This window comes from Terrapene carolina, unplaced genomic scaffold (assembly GCF_002925995.2).
Source record: "Terrapene carolina triunguis isolate 2854851 unplaced genomic scaffold, T_m_triunguis-2.0 Scaffold66, whole genome shotgun sequence".
NCBI lineage: Eukaryota > Metazoa > Chordata > Testudines > Emydidae > Terrapene > Terrapene triunguis.
This window is the reverse complement of record NW_020664417.1, coordinates 15003717-15021686: the sequence shown is the minus strand read 5'-3', so window position 1 is coordinate 15021686 and position 17970 is coordinate 15003717. Positions and strand designations below refer to the sequence as shown.

The following is a 17970-nucleotide window of genomic DNA, read 5'->3' as shown; positions in this document are numbered from 1 at the left end:
GGGGGGGGCTGTCAGGAGGCAGGGGTGTGAAGAGGGGTTGGGGGAGTCAGGGAGCGGGAGTTTTGTATGGGTTGGGAGTTCTGGGAGTCCTGTCAGGGGGTGGGGAGCAGTTGAATAGGCGTGGGAGTCCCAGGGGTCTGTCTGGGGGCGAGGGTGTGGATAAGGGTCGGGGCAGTCAGGGGACAGGTAGGGGGTAGGGTTCTAGGGGGGCAGTCAGGGGACAAGGAGCAGGGAGGCTTAGGTAGGGGGTGGAGTCCTGGGGGGCAGTTAGGGGCAGGGGTCCCAGGAGGGGGTAGTCGGGGGGGACAAGGAGCAGGGGGGGTTGGGGGTTATGAGGGGGGAAGTCAGGGGGCGGGAAGTAGGAGGGAGGGGATGGGGGCGGGACTAGGGCAGGGGCGGGGCTCCCTGGGTGCACACCCTAATGAAATGGGCTGCGCACGCCTATGGTTACTTCCCCTTCATCAGGGAGCAAAAATGTAGTACTTTAGATAAATAGAAAAAGTTTGTAAAAACTTTGGCTAAAACATGGTTTTAAAACATCTATTTTAATGAATAAATCAAACTTTTATTGTGTTTTAATGCAAGAGGGGATTAAGAACTAATTTTTGAAACTTGAATTAAAAAAACAAAACATTTTTGAACACTTAATGCTGCAGCAGCACTGGCCTAAGTTCCCATTTTCCCAAACGGCACATCATATGTATATATTAGGGCTGTCGATTAATCGCAGTTAACTCATGTGATTAACTCAAAAAAAAAAAAAATTAATCGTCATTAATTGCGCTGTTAAACAATAGAATACCAATTGAAATGTATTAAATATTTTGGATGTTTTACTACATTTTCAATTATATCTATTTCTATTACAACACAAAATATAAAGTGTACAGTGCTCACTTAATATTTTTTATTACAAATATTTGTACTGTAAAGATTATAAACAAAAGAAATAGTATTTTTCAATTCACCTAATACAAGTACTGTAGTGCAATCTCTTTATCATGAAAGTTGAACTTACAAATGTAGAAATATGTACCAAAAAAATAAATGCATTCAAAAATAAAACAATGTCAAACTTTAGAGCCTACAAGTCCACTCAGTCCTACTTCAGCCAAATCGCTCAGACAAACAAGTTTGCTTACAATTTGCAAGAGATAATGCTGCCTGCTTTTTGTTTACAATGTCACCTGAAAGTGAGAACAGGTGTTTGCATGGCACTGTTGTAGCGGTGTCGCAAGATATTTATGTGCCAGATGCGCTAAAGATACATATGTATCTTCATGCTTCAACCACCATTCCAGAGGACATGCGTCCATGCTGATGATGGATTCTGCTTGAGAACGATCCAAAGCAGAGCGGACCGATGCTTGTTCATTTTCATCATCTGAGTCAGATACCACCAGTAGAAGGTTGATTTTCTTTTTTGGTGGTTTGGGTTCTGTAGTTTCCTCATCTGACTGTTGCTCTTTTAAGACTTCTGAAAGCATGCTCCACCCCTTGTCCCTCTCAGATTTTGAATGGCACTTCAGATTCTCAAACCTTGGGTTGAGTGCTGTAGCTATCTTTATAAATTGGATAAAAGAGCACTGTACACTTTTTATTCTGTTGTAACTGAAATCAATATATTTGAAAATGTAGAAAACATCCAAAAATATTTAAGTATTGTTTAACAGCACGATTAATCGCAATTATTTTTTTTAATTGCTTGACAGCCCTAGTATATACACAAGTTACTTAGAACATAAATTCTATCCCTATATCTACAAATAGGAAAATGTTAATTCTACACCCTTCAGTTATACTGACCAAGGAGTGATGGATGTATTGGTGAATTCTCTTTTCTCAGTTCATGAACAGCAGCATCCCTTAAAACTGAAATCTTTGATGCAATCTTCTGCTATGCAACTCGGGTATGTTTCCTTCTTTGAGAAAATAACAAGCAATAGTAAGACATTGGGTGCCATAATTATATCTGCACCTTTCCATCTACTTGAAGTGCACTTGTAGGAGCAGTCCTGTAAGGCTTCCTTTTATCCCTTTTACAGGTTCAGGGTTTGTCTTTTGACCTGGCAACAGGTATCAGCAATGTCATGAAAAGCTAATCTCAGGAGCATTCAGGGATAGAAAATGAAACTATATGCCATTCTATGGCTGAGAATCTGATTTCTTGTAGTGAAGTAGTCTTTTCTACTAGGCCTGTATAGGTTTTGAAATGCCAGACCTTAAAATCAGATAATTCTAACTTGGAAGGTATCCCCCTCAACTCCCAAATTCAATTCAAACTGCTATAGAAGAAATGGAAAAGCCTGAAACTCCTGCATTCAAATGTCTGTTTGTGATATGACTACTCAAATCATGTTGTAAATTAAAATGGGAGTGAAAGGGGGCAACACAACCAATGTAACTTTTAGATCTTGCTTCTATGTCAGGAAGAAGCAGCCCCTGATAGTTGTCTTTGTTTAACAATGGTGAAGTACCTCAGTCAACTTTTGGAATCTAGAGCCTACAAGGATACTCTAAGGAAGCTTTTGGAATAGAACATAACATGTCTGCTTCAGAGCTCTCTGTTAATGGTTCCTCTTGCTGAGCGGAGTCTTCCTCTTCAAATAGTCTTTCTCCAGCATAGAACTGCAAAAATAGCATTGTGGGCCAGTCAAAGTTTGGGGCATAAGCTTGCTCTTTTTTTTTTACATTTAAATACTGAAAACTCCACTTGCGATCTGAAAAGTCAAGTTATGCTCTTTTTGGTTCAGGCAGTACTGCTACCTGTAAAAAAATTCTGCAAGCCAAATTTTTATTATACCGATCTAATTTCATACTGTCTGCCCAAGTTGCATCATATCCCTTGAGTTCCATACTATTTCTTAGGTGTAACACACAGCAGCATTTTCTCTTTATTTGGAACGTATTTAACAATTGATGCATCAGTCAGAATAAAAGCCAGTTCGCTATCAAAGCTGGGTGGGCTCTGCAGTACTAAACAGAGTTAAATAGTTAAAAATTTTACTCTAATCATTAAAGTCAGCAGATCTATAAAAATACATTTTAAATCATCATTTTTCAGAGTTGAGCTGCATTTTAAGGCAGCTGCAGGATCATAGTAAAGGTTTACATAACTATAGGGAGCAGAGTACCTATTCAGATACTACAATAATGGATATGGTATAACAATCTATTCTTGTTTTAGTTATTACAAGGAAACCTTATTTTATGGAGTTGCAAGGGACAGTGATCCATTTCTTTTAAGATGGTCAAGGAGCCAGTTCTTAGAAAGCAAGAACCAAATTAAATTAATAGGTTGCATGTTTAAAACAAACAAAAGGAAGTATTTCTTCACACAACGCACATTCAACCTGTGGAACTCTTTGCCAGATGTTGTAATGGCCAAGACTATAACAGAGTTCAAATAAGAACTAGATAAATTAATGGAGAATAGGTCCGTCAATGACTATTAGCCAGGATGGGCAGGGATGGTGTCCCTAATCTCTGTTTGCCAGAAGCTGGCAATGGGATAGATCACTTAATGATTACCTGTTCTGTTAATTCCTTCTGAAGCACCTGGCATTGGCTGTGGTCGGAAGACAGGATATTGGGGTAGATGGACCTTGGGTCTGACCCAGTATGGCCATTCTTATGTAAGATAGCTGAACTGGTGCTTAAATGCAATCTGTGAACTCTTTGTCCCTAGATCTAACTACATGATTATATTAGTGTTCTAAATTCTAACTGGACACATAATGGAGAGTGTGTTCTGGTAAGCAGCCAGGCTGAGTTGAAATCACAGGGCTTTATTATGTGAAAGTTTTAGTCCACACCTGCTTGTGTCCCAACGAAGTCTTGCTACACTGCATCATAATAGATGGGGCTAGAATTTAGGCAGTGCATCTTAACAATTCTCTATCTGAAGAGTTACTTTTCCTGTTTATGGAAGACAGTATTCAGACACAGGAAAATAAGTGTATTCTCATTGTGTAAGCACTACTTGCCACATAACTTGATGTAAATCCACCTTCCAGGAGCGGTCTGTTGTGGGTTCAAGCTTTAAGTGGACATTTCTTCAAACTTGTAGTTTTGGCATAACTGGAATTTTACTTGCATGGACAGAATATGGAACATAACGTGTATCATTGGGCTGCTTCTGCTATATGCTCTGTACTGCTCTATGTACATAAGCACCGTTTTCCATATCTGCCCTGGATCTTTTCCTTCCACACAGGAGAGAAGGTGATGGCTCAGCTTCAGTAGTAAGAGGCTTAGACCTAGAGGGACTTGTTTTACTAGAAGGTAGGGCCTAGCAGGGCTGCTAGCTCCTTGAGCATACCTAGAGGCTGAGTGGAATTCAGAGCTGTCAGCATGTTCGGGCTTGGTGGGCTGCTTGTATAAAAGTGGCCCTTAATCAAGAGGGCTGTACAGGTTTCTGGACCCTGCATAAGTGATGATTGTAACAGGCATATAAAAACCACGAGGTCTCTACTTATTGGGAGAAAGAGATTATCTTGGTCAAATGATTTCCCAGCTCTTTTTACTACTCTGAAGTTCTTAAGAGTAAAATATTAATAATAATCTATGACTATACCTATAGCATATTGGGAACGTGAACTATTGACTTAGCTATTAAATAATTATTTCTTAAGAGTTGTCACAGATGTGGACGTCACTAATTGCAGACAGGATGTTTCAGTAGGCATGCCCATTTTCCTGTCCTTCAGCATCGAAAGGTTCACAGAGCCTGAGTTTAGCAGCAGCGTGTAAACAGGTTAAATTGTTTTCCTCCCTAATACATATCTGAAAATTGAAAGAAAAAATGCATGTAGGCTCTCCTGATGGAGTGAGTGAGACACTAGAGCAGGGGTTCTCAAACTGGGGGTTGGGACCCCTCAGGGAGTTGTGAGGTTATTAAATGGGGGGTTGCGAACTGTCAGCCTCCACCCCAAACCCCACTTCACCTCCAGCATTTATAATGGTGTTAAATATATAAAAAAGTGTTTTTAATGTATAAGGGGGGGTCACACTCAGAGGCTTGCTATGTGAAAGTGGTCACTAGTACAAAAGTTTGAGAACCACTGCACTAAAGTGTGCAATATCATCCTCCCCTGATGAGGGCTGCATCTCAACAAGTGTTTTATGAAGGACCATGTGCCTGTATTGCAGGTTGCTTGCTAAGGGGATGTGTCCACCTCAAATGCCTCTACTATATAGATAATCTGTGTGCAGAAGAGAAGCTGTTTGCCTTGTGTGACTCATGTCATCTGATGGATGAACAAAAAGTCTTCAATATCTAGATCCCTCATTGCCAGTATACAAACTCTGATGAGCTAAATTTCCTAAATGCTTTAGTGTTTAGATTTTTTTTTTTTAAACTTTCAGTTCCAGTTGTGACAGTTTTCCCATCAAACATTGTGGTTTGGAATAAAAGGATTATGATGCCATTGCGTGTGATTTGAGATGTTGAACTGACTTGAATGATAGGTTCATCCTTCAGATTGCTTTGTCAGCATGAAAAAGGCAAAACTGAGGCTCTATGAATGACCGATTTATTTGGGCATAAGCTTTCGTGGGTAAAAACCTCACTTCTTCCGAAAAAGTGAGGTTTTTACCCACGAAAGCTTATGCCCAAATAAATCTGTTAGTCTTTAAGGTGCCACCAGACTCCTTGTTGTTTTTGTAGATGCAGACTAACACGGCTACCCCCTGATACTTGGCTCTATGAATGGAATTTCTAGAACTTTCTGGCTGATGTGACTGCTATATTTAAAAACAAAACACTTGATAGAAGGAATAGAGAGACCCCTTCTAAAAAAGTTAAGGGAAGTCATAGGAGGACATTTACCCTACACGTGATGGGGCCCTGTGTAGCTGGCAGATGTATGAAAGAAGCTGCTTTGAGAAAAAACATACAGTCTAGATCAGCGGTTCTTAACTGGGGGTCTATGAACCCTTGCAGGGGGGCCATAGGCCCCCACAGCTAAAACCCAGAGCCCAAGCCCCAGCACTTCCCGTGGGGCTGAAGCCAGGAGCCGCGTGTGGGGTTGAAGCTCCAATCCCTGGTATCCCCTGCAGGGCTGAAGCTGGGAGCAGCGGGGCTGAATCCTGGAGCCCCGAGCCCCAGTGCTCCCCATGGGGCAGAAGCCCTGAGCCTCTGGGCAGAGTTGGGGGGCACAGGGGCTGTTGCTCCCCCCCACACCCAAACTATAGTGCAAGAGCAGGGCAGTCCTGGGGCAGCTCCACACTGCCCTCCGCCCCCCACCCCCTTCTCTCCTGGCACACAGCCCCTAGCTACCCTGCACCCTGAGCTACCTCCCTGCTCCTACACAGCCCCTAGCTACCCCTTTCCCTGCACCCTGAGCTACCCCCCTGCCTGCACACAGCCCCAACCGCCTCCCTCCCTGCACCGAGCTACCTTTCTGCCAGTACACAGCCCCTAGTTACCCCTCTGCCTACACACAGCTCCTAGCTATCCCTCTCCCTGTAGCCTGAGCTTTTTTCAAAGTTTTTGAGGTGAACCCCCCACCTTTTGAGTTATAATTTTGGTTCCCCCCCCCCCCCACAGGTGGGTGGCCTGCTGAGATGAGTCAGGGAGAAGAAGGGGCGCTCCCTTCACAGATCCTGCTGTGCAGAGCTAGCTCAAGTCCCGCTGGCCCCTACCTACTCAAAATAGAAGTCAAACTGTGCCTATGCCTGAGTCCCCCCTGCCCTCTACTGGGCCCTGGAGTTCTTATAGCATGTTGTGGGGGGCCTCAGAAAGAAAAAGGTTGAGAACCCCTGGTCTAGATAAAGATTCCTTCTGAAAAGTCCCAGTGCAGTGGATATAGTGCATATACTCACTAGGGTACTTTTAAAGTCAAAGTGCGAGACTGTTGTAAAAACTTCAATATGTAGCATAATTTTGCTGATGTTGATAACTACTCCCAGTACACACTGTTTCAATTTCAGCTAGATTACGGTATAGTTTATAGGCAGACTCTTATCAGTAAACAAAGGATAGAAATTCTTTGAATATCACTTCTGTAGGCTCTTCCTTTCATGTCAGTCAGTGAAAGGCTAGATTTTGCCACTAAGTAAGCATCTCTTTAGATATTTAAAAACTGAGTGTTCTTTGAGTAGAATCACACTATATAGAGTCAAAATACCTATTGATATAGGATCAAGGTGCCTACAGTTGCTAATCTGGTATAAGCACAGGTCATTTGCTGTGAGATTTAACCTGATTTGGTGGGAAGGCTTAAAATTTCCTAAGAAAGAGTCATGCCATTATTTGGTAGACAGCTAGTAGCTAGGCCTACCCATGTTTGCACATGATCTTTCTCATAGAAAACTGAATGCACAGTGGCTGCCTTTCATTTGCCTAAATTAAGACCTGGAGTTTGCCTAGGACAAGACCTGGAACTTTTCACAATTCCTAGAGGGAAGGATATAAAGCTGTTGGAGTCTTCCAGTTCTAAGACTGATGGAAGCTAGCAACCTCAGTGTAGCTCTGGTCTCTCAGTAACTGGAAAATTAAATAGATGCTATGATTGAATTATTGCCAGGTAGAGGAATTTTACATACAGTGGGAGAAATGCTATATCTTGGCACATATTCTACCAACAAGTCTTAGAGATGGACTTCACAGAGCTGGTCCAGAAAAAAATATTTCTGCCAAATCTGAATAAATAACAGCATATTTATGAAGTGTGAGACTATAGTGAATTATAATATAATCCCAGTTCTCTTGAAATAGTCAACTGTTGTGGCTGAGTCAAAGGTGAAGGTAAACAGAGTTTAGCAGTTAGGCTACAGTTGAGGGACAACTTAGTTTTTTGAATACATCCATGGCAGTAGATAAGGCTCAAACTAATATACCAATCTCTTGCAAAGTTTCTTTGTTAAACTACTTGGAGTGGACACAGGCAACAACGCAGTGCTGGAAGAATGCATTTTAAGCCTGCGACTGACTTTCATGTGTCTTCATGATTCCGGGCTGCGGACGTTTAGGAAGCCTTTCTCATGATCTCCAACTCGGAGAAGCTTGTTCCCCAGGAGGAATGGAGAGACAGACCCTGGACACGTTACGGGACGAAGCTCCCTCCCTTTCATATAAAAGCTAGACTTCTCGGAGGAAGATGCGTTGCATGAGCAAAGCCGCATCGCTGACAGCACGGGTGAGAAGAGCCTACTGCCATTCTGCGCGATCCTTCCTGCCGGCCCCACTTCTCCCTGCACAGGGACCCGCCGTTGGCCCTCCTCCGGGCTGGCTCCCGCGTCCCGAGCAGGTGCCACCTCGCTGGCAGCGGGGACATTTGAAGAAGATTGCCGCTCACCTGCCTGCTCCCAACTGAGCTGAGAAGGGCGGAGAGGATGCTCCCGCCGCAGGGCAATGGGCACGAGCCTCCGCTCCCCGCAGTCTGCAGACAGCCAAGGCAGGGCCGCTGCGTTAGTGCGGAGTCCTGCCTTCTGCACAGGGGCAACGGCGAGCTGTGCACGGCTCCTCTGCCGCGACTGCAATGTTAGCAAAGGGAATGCTGGGACCTGTCCCGGGCTGCCGGAGCCTGTCGAGAAGAACCGGGCACAGCATTAGCTACTTGGTGCAAGCAGCAGCCGTGCCACTCCCCTGTCTCCTCCCCAGCCGCAGGTGTCTGTTTCCCGGCCTGCCCTAGCCCCCTCCCGCGCCGCGGGCTCCGTCGCTTGCTCTGTGTTGCTGCTGTGAGTGGCAGCCCGCCACTTCCTGTCTGAGGCTGGCGGCGGAAGGATCGCGTGTGCTGTGCTGTTCTGGAGGAAGCGCTCCCCCGCCGCCGCGTTGTGTTGTGGGGGTGACCCGCGCTGGGCTGGCTGGCGGGCCGCTCGGTGTGCGGAAGGATCCGCGGCGTGTGCCCGCCCCGCGCTGGGGCTGCGTGTGTCCTAGCCCGCCCGCTCTGCGCTCCCTGCGAGTCAATGTGAAGCCGTTCCAGTACCATAAACATGGCGACTTCCCTGCATGAGGGGCCCACGAACCAGCTCGACCTGCTCATCCGAGCCGGTAGGTGCCCCGCTCAAGTTTCCTCTCCGCCTAGGGGGTGCGCGCCGGCGGCTGCGGGAGCAGCTTCGCACCCTTTGGGCCGGGGGCGGCTACAGCGCTGAAGCAATGGAGGACAAATCAGGAAGTGATCACCTTGGGTAGCAACCTGGCTGGCATGGGGTGGGCAGCAGGTCGGCGGGCACCTGTCCCTGCGCAAGGGAGCCTCCGCCTCCGCGGAAGTTGTGTCGGGGCCGGCAGCGGAGTTTTGTGGGGTTTGTGCTGCTGGGGAGATAACCAGGAAGTGTGTGGGATTGTCCGTTCTCCCTCCCTGCCGTCCCTCCTCCCGCCGCTGCCGCCACGCTGTCTGAGCAGAGAGGCCGTGGGCAGCCGCTTCCCCGCGCAAACACTCGTCCTCTCCCTGCATTGGTCGGGGTGGGGGCAGAGTTGCCCCGTTCTCCGGACTGGCGGGCTTCGTGCGGCCCGGGGTGCTGTACCCTGAGCCCGTTGTTCCTGTGCCCTTTAAATTCCCCTCTCGCAGGGGCTGGGATCTGTGGTGCTGAGGCGGGACAGGCTCGGGAGCTGCAGGGAGATTGCCCGGCCCACGTGTGCGGGCTGGGGGGGCAGTGCACGGGGGTGATAAAGGAAAGTCAATCTCCCCCTCCCCCACAAAACCCCATAGCGGAAGCGCCGAGCACCCTCAGGGGCCCGAGCGCGGGGGGAGTGAGAGCCCAGTTCACCAATCAACTGCCGGGGCCGTTCGGAATCAGAACGCTGAGGTCTTTGGAGGCGGGGCTCGGCCCGGCCGGACCAATGCGAGCGGGGTAGGAGGGTGAGTGGCAGCTCCCCGTGGCGCTGACAATGCGCGCATGGAATTGGAGGGAAGAGGATTGTAAACACGGAAGTGGGGGGTGGGGTGATGGGTGCCGCGGGTATGGGGATGGCTGAGTGCTGGGGGGAGCGCGGTTGGGACAGGGCCTGCTCTGCTGTCCTGGCCGCGGGGGTGGTTCAGTGTCACCCCGGCCAGAAAAGCGGGCAATCTCCTCGTGGGGTGGGAGTGTTCTCTGCCTGCCCCTCGCTTGGAGCTGTAGCGAGCGGGCCCAGCCCGGGTGTGGGTGCATGCACCCATGCTTCAGGCACTGGCTCTGCGGCGGCAGCTCCGCTACTCCACCAGCGCGCGTGGGGCTCCTGCCTCAACACCCTCCCACCGCGGCCCGGAAGGAAGGCTCGACCTTCCCGCCACGCCCCTCAGCAGCGTATATGTGCGGTAGGGGCTACGGTGTTCTGCAGCAGACTGAACTTAATGGAAAACATTGGGCATGGTGTACTACACAAGTGTACAGAACACGGTTCTACAGGGACACTATCAGAGAAACCTGCAAACTGAAGTCTCTCTCTGTCATAGTCCAGCCCAACTGAAAGCTGTCTCCTTAACACCCCTGTGATTAAAATATCACTTGAGTGGTTTTGCCATCCCACCTGCAGTGATGGATTAAGGGGATCACATCCGTTTCAACAAAGGATCTTATACAGTAAATCAGAATTCTCCTAGCATTACTGTCCTGCTGCCATTCCTATCCTGCTTCCCACTTTTTATGGAGGATGGTGGTGGATACTCCCTTGGATACAAATCTTGAGTCCAAGGGGGCCCCCTTCAGACCATGGAGAGGAATTCTTATGCAGCTCAACAATGATGTTTCCAGTCAACTAAAGCATATCCCATGGAAATTCCATTTGGTCATCACACACTGAAGCCACCATCCTGTATATTCAGTGTGGAGGTGGGGAGAATAGAGAAAAAAGTGGTTGGACCTGCATAGAGTGACAGGTGACCTGAGTGAAATTATTACTTTTTGTTTCCAAATACTTATAAATGCAGCAGTTATAATTTTTCAAAATGATGGGTTCTCAACCTGTGTGTATATGTGTGTCACAAACAGGTGTCATAGGGTTGTGACATTGCCCTTCCAATATTGTTAAATGAGAACGGGGTCCCAGGCAGATGGGTTGGAGAGCCTGGGAAGCAAGGGGAAGGCAGTGTCCTTGTATATAGAAAGAGCCCCAGAATGGAAAAAAATTGAGAACCACTGTCCCAAGGAATTAGCTTTACAACTAGCTGCAGGATGCTAATGTGCTTTTAATTAGAAGTCTATATAAAAATAAATTGTATTTGCATGTCCGTAGAGGTACAGTATTAACACTTCTCTTCTTCATTCGCATAACCACTCCTTATTTATAAAACCCTGATGTATAGACAGAATCTGCTGTTAGAGTATTGAGACTGGAGACCTCACACCTGTCTGGAATGCTGCTAAATGTATACAAAGTCAGGCATAAATCCACATAATGTGTCCTGTTTTTTTTTTTTATTAAACTGTAAATTGTACAAATTTTGACATAAAATTAAATCATTTTTACGGTGTTGCATGCCTTCTGGAACATATTTCATGAATGACAACAAAATTATACCATACAAAAACATTCTGGAAATGTATTTAGAAATATTTGAAAACAAAGATTAATCCATGTTCATTAGCATTTTAAGAACAAACTAAAGCTGGGATACAGTATAAACATTTTACTGCTGAGTTCATCATTAGGGCTGTGATGTCAGGTATAGAATCATAGAAGTGTAGGGCTGGATAGGACCTCAAGAAGTCATCAAGTTCAGCTCCTTGCACTGTGGCTGGACCAAGTAAATCTAGACCATCACTTTTCAGGTGTTTGTCCAACCTGTTTTTCAAAACTTCCATCGATGGGGATTCCACAACCTCCCTTCAAAACTTATTCCAGAGTTTAACTGCCCTTGCAGTTACAAAGATTTTCCTAATAACTAACCTAAATTTCTGTTGCTGCAGATTAAGCCCATTGCTTTTTGTCCTATCTTCAGTGGACCTGGTGAACAATTGATCACAATTGTCTTTATAGCAGCCCTTAATGTATTTGAAGATAGTTCTCAGGTTCCCCCTCAGTCTTTTCTGAAGACTAAACATGCCCAGTTTTTTAACTTTTCCTCGTAGGTCATAAACTTTTTATCATTTTTGTTGCTCTTCTCTGGACTCTCCAATTTGTACGCCAAAGTATGGCGCCTAGAATGAGATACAGTACTCCAGCTGAGGCCTCACCTATGCTGAGTAGAGCTGGACAGTTACCTCCTGTGTTTTACATATGCCAGTCCTCTTAATACAGCCCAGAATATTAGCCTTTTTCGTAGTCACATCACATTCCTGACTCATACTCCATTTGTGATCCACTATAAACCCCAGATCTTTTTCAGCAGTCCTGCTGCCTGGCCAGTTATTCCCCATTTTGTGGTTGTGAATTTGATGTTTCCTTCCTCATTGAATTTCATCTTGTTGATTTCAGACCAATTCTTCAATTTGTCAAGGTTGTTTTGAATTCTAATCCTGTCCTGCAAAGTGCTTGCAACCTCTCCCAGTTTGGTGTCATCTAGGGTGACCAGACAGCAAGTGTGAAAAATTGGGATGGGGGTCGGGGGTAATAGGTGCCTATATAAAAAAAAGCTCCAAATATCGGGACTGTCCCTATAAAATCGGGACATTTGGTCACCCTAGTGTCATCTGAAAATTTTATACACATATTCTCCACTCCATCATCCAAGTCATTAATGAAAATATTGAATAGTACCTGGCCCAGGACTGACACTAGATACGCCCTCCCAGTTTGACAGCAAACCATTGATAGCTACTCTTTGAGTTCGGTCTTTCAACAAGTTGTATATCCACCTTATAGTAATTTCATCTAGATCGCTTTTCCCTAGTTTGCTTATGAGAATGTCACATGGGACTGTCTCGAAAGCTTAACTAAAATGAAGACATATAACATCTACTGCTTCCCCCCATCCACTACTAGGCCATTAACAATGTCGGAGAAGGCAATTAGATTGGTTTGGCATGCTTCTCTCTTCATTGTCCTTCCTTTACAACTTAAGGATACAATTCTGCTGCCCTTACTCATATGAGTAGTTACATTGAAGGTTTCATAGAAGCGTAGTATTTAATACTGAAGGCAATCAGTGGAGGATGGATTGCAGGATGGAGTCCTAAATAGAAAGTCTCTGGAGTTTTGAGTTTGAATTGGACACCACCATGTAGTTCAATCAGACTCTGACAAGTTGAACATTAATTTGAATTTTTTTAAATGTTATTTAATAATTGTTACTGTTTACTTTGGGAAACAACTACAATGGACGCATTTGATGCTTAAATGTTCTGTCATCTATCAGTGTACTAAAGGAATATTAAAATGTTTTTGGTGAGAAGAGGTATCTTCTATTGTACACAGAACTCCCCTTTTCTCCTGCCCCCAGCATACACTTCAGACTATTTAAGATGAGCTTGTTTATTTAATTTAACTTCTTAAAATTCAGATTTTTAAAAGAGCAATATTTGTGTTTGGATTCATAATAAATAAAAAGCACTGTCAGGCAAAACCAATAGACACCCCAATAGGAGTTAGAAGAAGAAGAAGAAGAAGAAAATGCAGGGAATAATGCAGCTCACCTGCCAACAGAACTTGCCCCTTTCAAACCAAAAAATTGTACATAAAATTACCCAAATTTGGTTAAATCTGCATGGTTACCACAGTTTTTGCTAGTGAAAAAAAAGTATGAAACTAGGAACAACTGAAGTCTAAATCATCTTAAGTATGCCAAGAGAATACAAAGAATAGTAGGGATAGGATTGCCTGATCAACACTAGTGGTGTATTTAAATTTAGTATTCTTTTATCTTTTGTTCTTAATACTAGAGCTGTTAATGATGTTAGATCATTTAGAAAGATGCAATTTGAAGATTAAATCCTTGTTGCCTTAGGCAAGTAGAGTAGGTCGAATGACTTCCGTGGGACTTAAGAAGGTGAATAGGGTGAGTTGGATGTGGCCCTAAAACCTTGTCTTCACTAGAGAATTGAACTGTTTGTAACTGAATTAGTTTAAGCATAAACAGTGTGTTCACACTAGCCATCCTGAATATAAATTTTGCCTTACATTTACACAAGCACTGACTGTCCTAAACAGTTTATTTTTCAATGCCTGCTGGGTATTCATCCTAGCTGAGCTCCCAGAAGTAGTGCATTCTGGCGGGTTTCACAAAGCCACTGGGACAGTAGTGGGAGCATTAGCTGAATCCTTTCAGTTTGTGTGCATCCACAGTAGCAGCCAGGTGATTTTGACTAGCTTTATTAAGCCTGCTAAAAAGTCTCTTAAACCAGATCTTGGTAGACTGTATGGGGTATTTTTGTATGTGGACATAAAGTGTTCTACAAATGTGCTAGGACCTTTCACTGGTTTAATTTCTTTAGAGTAGAATAGGCCTAGATGTTTGCAAGGTATTTCCTTACTTAGCAGAAGTGGTGGGCACAACATCTGTTTTTAGCTACCCTTTAACTGCTTGATACTCATATTGCAGTGGTGGAAATGGCTATCTGTACAATGCTAGTATGCCCATCACCACAGTATGTAGACACCATATTTATCTACTTATTTTAATGTATCTACATGATGTAAAATTGATTTAGGAAAAGCAATCCTTTATCATAAGGGATTGTACTCTTTAGTGCTTTGGCTTTTCTGTTCAGGAGGTCTTTTAATATGTGTTTCTGAGAGCAAAAATTTCTAGCTAGTCTATGGTTACTACACGAAGGCCTGGGCAAAGATGAGTCTTACATTGCACCCCAAAAGAGGCAAGGCTCAAGTTCATCCTGATCTTTGGTGGTATGAATTGATCTTAAAATTAAAAAAAAAATGTGATCATAAGAGCAAAATATTTCTCTCAATGTTGGCCTGATAATTTGCGAATATCTGTACAAAAATTAGTGTTTGGAAACATTTATTCTTGTTTCTACTATTCAGTTTTGTTTTTCTGAAGTGATTTCATTATCACTCTGAAGTATTTTTCAGATGATAATCTTAAAGTAGTTAATTCAGAGTAGTAGAATTCAAAATATTCTACAAATAAACTGCCCTTTAGATTTCTGAACAAATTTCTATCAAGAACCACCCAATAGTCTAAAATTGCTTTCAGCAAGTGGGCATATTGTGTTCTGAAAGTTCCCGTTCATTAGCCCATTCATTTATAAGCCGACCCCCCAAGATGGTTAGGTAAAAATAGCAAAAACTGTATGACCCTTTCATAAGCCAACCCTATATTTCAGAGGTTGGCAAACTTTGGCTCCCGGCCGTCAGGTTAAGCCGCTGGCGGGTCGGGACGTTTTGTTTACTTGGAGCGTCTGCAGGCATGGAGCCCCTCAGCTCCCTGCGCGCCACTTCCCGCAGCTCCCATTGGCTGGGAATGGCGAACCGCGGCCACAGGGAGTGGAGGGGCTCCATGTCTGCAGACGCTCCAGGTAAACAAAACGACAGTGTATTAGATATTCAATTCAATGATTCCATAGAGTTTAAAATCATTTTGGTATAGACCCGTTTATAAGCCGACCCCCGCTCTTTGATGTGTCATTTTTTTACCAAAATATTCGACTTATGAACAAGTATATACGGTAAATTATGATTTAAATACTAACATTTAGTTTTCCTCTTTTATGTGAAATATTGAAATAAAATAATGTTCTTTTGTAGACCTTTATGAAATCATTTATAATGCATTTGCCATTCATGTATTTGTCCAGTTTCAATGCTTGTAATTATGAATTCTTCACTAAAGTATTGCTCTAGTTGCCACATGGTATTAAATAATAAGGTATTGTAAATCAGCTGCTGCAGTTAAATGTTGACCTTGTAATGCTGATAATGATAGCTATCAAGATAAAAAGACAGGAAGGGATCTGTTGCATAATTGTTGTTTTTTTTAAACTAGCCTTAAAAAAAATCCAGGCTTTTCTATTTGCTTTTGCTCATTTTGTTACTATATTTTATTTGTAACAATGCTCTTAGTTTTAAAACTTGATATGTTGCCAGTATTCTGCTCTGTAATGCTGAAGCACAGCACTGTCAGACTTAATTACCAAGTTTGGTGTTTTATAACAGCTGTTGAGAGCCTTGTATAATCTACTGTGCATAATGTTTGTTTAGAAAGATGGAAATGAAATAAGAAGACATTTAGGTAATAGTGAACAGAAACACTGACATACTTATTTCTTTTTAATAATTAAAACTCTCCTGATTTCTTTACTCTGTTAACTCTCCTGGTGTCTATAGCAAATCCAACTAGTGGTCAGGGATTAGAAAGAGCCACTCGGCATGTTGTATTTGGATTGTTCATAACTTTTTTTTTAAGAGGAATTAATTTTTTTCTCCACAAAACATTTCAGTAGATGCCATCATTTTATAAACTGTCTAAAAGGTGCCAGAGAATCAAGTTGTTTAATATATGTAGTAAGATTAAACTTGGTTTAAAGAATGGAATGTGAGCGTCATGTTAGTTTTTAACTATTCCAAATAGGTAAGTGCCATTTCCTCTGATTCTGTTACCCAGTTTTGCAAAATTTATCTCCACATGAGTGAATTATTTTGCCTCCTTTGGGCAAGTAGTAATTCATTCATAGGTGATTTTTATAAGGTATCAGAGTTAGGTCTTTATTGAATTGAATTGATTAATCAGTACAGTTAATATTTATTACATTGAGTTTTACATTGAGACATGCAAGTGAGTAGTATAGTTATAAAAATATTTCCGTTTGCACTGATTGGATACCTATTTTTCTAATTAAGTAAAAGGAGATTGTCTTAATATGGTGTAGTGCTTATGTATTATAATGATAGGTGTTGAGAGAGAATGGAGGTTTCTAACGTAATAAAAGTAGGCTAGCCCAGACAGTCATTCACTATTGTGGAAAGGCATTTGCTGTGTAGCGCCATCTGGATTATATTTCACTGTGAGAGTGTTTGTTTTGTTTTTGACTGGTTTTGGATTTTATTGGGGCAGCCCTTTTCCTCCCTCCTTCACCTCCTTTACCTGGTGACATGATAAAAAATGTGGTGGTGGTGAGGAGTGCAGTCTAATGACCTGCTCTAATTTATCACCCAGATCTCTTGTTATCTTCAAGGTCAGCCAACTTGGCTTATTTGTCTCATCTGCTGTCTTGGCAGCAATGGCAGTGCTGGCAAAGTGAGTCTTCTCCCCAATTAAATCTCCAGGATATCTCTTCTAGTTCCCCTTTCTGTCACAAAGCTTCACCAGGTTCTGTTCCTGCCAGACACACACTACGGTTTTGGGAATTAAAAAGATTCTCCAGAATAGAGTTTGACAAAACTGGTCTAGGTGTAAAAGGGACTGGAGAGATGTAAAGGGGCTCTAAAATGGTTCCAGGTAAGGGAAGGATTCCTCCAGCACAGGAACTGTGGAACATAGCCATAGGGCTGCCATCCTGGGACCTTTCACAAGCCTGTGCCAAAGAAGGGGTTGGAATGGGAGTGCTGCAGAGATTGAGACACACTGCTATAATTGAGACTGATCCTCAGAGCGATCTAAATTATGACAAGGGCTGCTTCAACTCCCCAGAAATGCCTGGTAGAGGGAGGACAAAAAGCACCTCTCCTCCCCCTGGGCTGTGCCTCTAAGAGATCAAGCACATCGTACATGTTTGGCATTAAGAAATGAAAATTACCATATAGGGTGATTTTTTTTTTTTCTCCCTGCAATTGTGCTAGTTCAGTTATATTAACTTACCATGTTTGAAAAGCCCTCTTAATGCTCTTTTGGCAGACTAACAGTTTTGAAGCTGTGCTAGATGGCTGTGTTGAAGCCTAGGGAAGAGCATGGCTAGCTAACATAGCTTTAAAGGTGATGGCCTCTGTCTTAATGAATGTTTAAAAGGGCTTTTAGATCATCTTAAGCTAACTTGATTAAACTAACATGATTGAAAAACACACCCTTTTTGTCCATCAAGACGGGGACATTGTAATGTTTGGTCTGATGTTTTTATATGGTTGCTTAAGTACATTACAGAATTTTACACATAGTACGTGTGCAGAGGTAGATGAGAGGAGTTTAAAAAAATAGTGTACTTAGGGTTGGCAGAATT

General features: G+C 43.4%; 1 protein-coding gene across 5 annotated transcripts in view; it reads left to right on the top strand.

The window, feature by feature from the left end:
* The window catches only part of ELF2 (E74 like ETS transcription factor 2), a 67862-nt gene that overhangs the window by 25952 nt on the left and 23940 nt on the right, over positions 1–17970 (top strand). The window contains exon 1 of one of the 5 annotated variants that reach the window (XM_026647830.2): positions 8728–8995. The exons of the other annotated variants lie outside the window; for them this stretch is intronic. Within the exon in view, the coding sequence (XP_026503615.1) occupies positions 8938–8995 (58 nt within the window). The 5' untranslated portion in view covers positions 8728–8937. Of the gene's footprint in view, positions 1–8727; positions 8996–17970 lie in introns of those variants that run through there. 5 annotated transcript variants of the gene reach the window in all.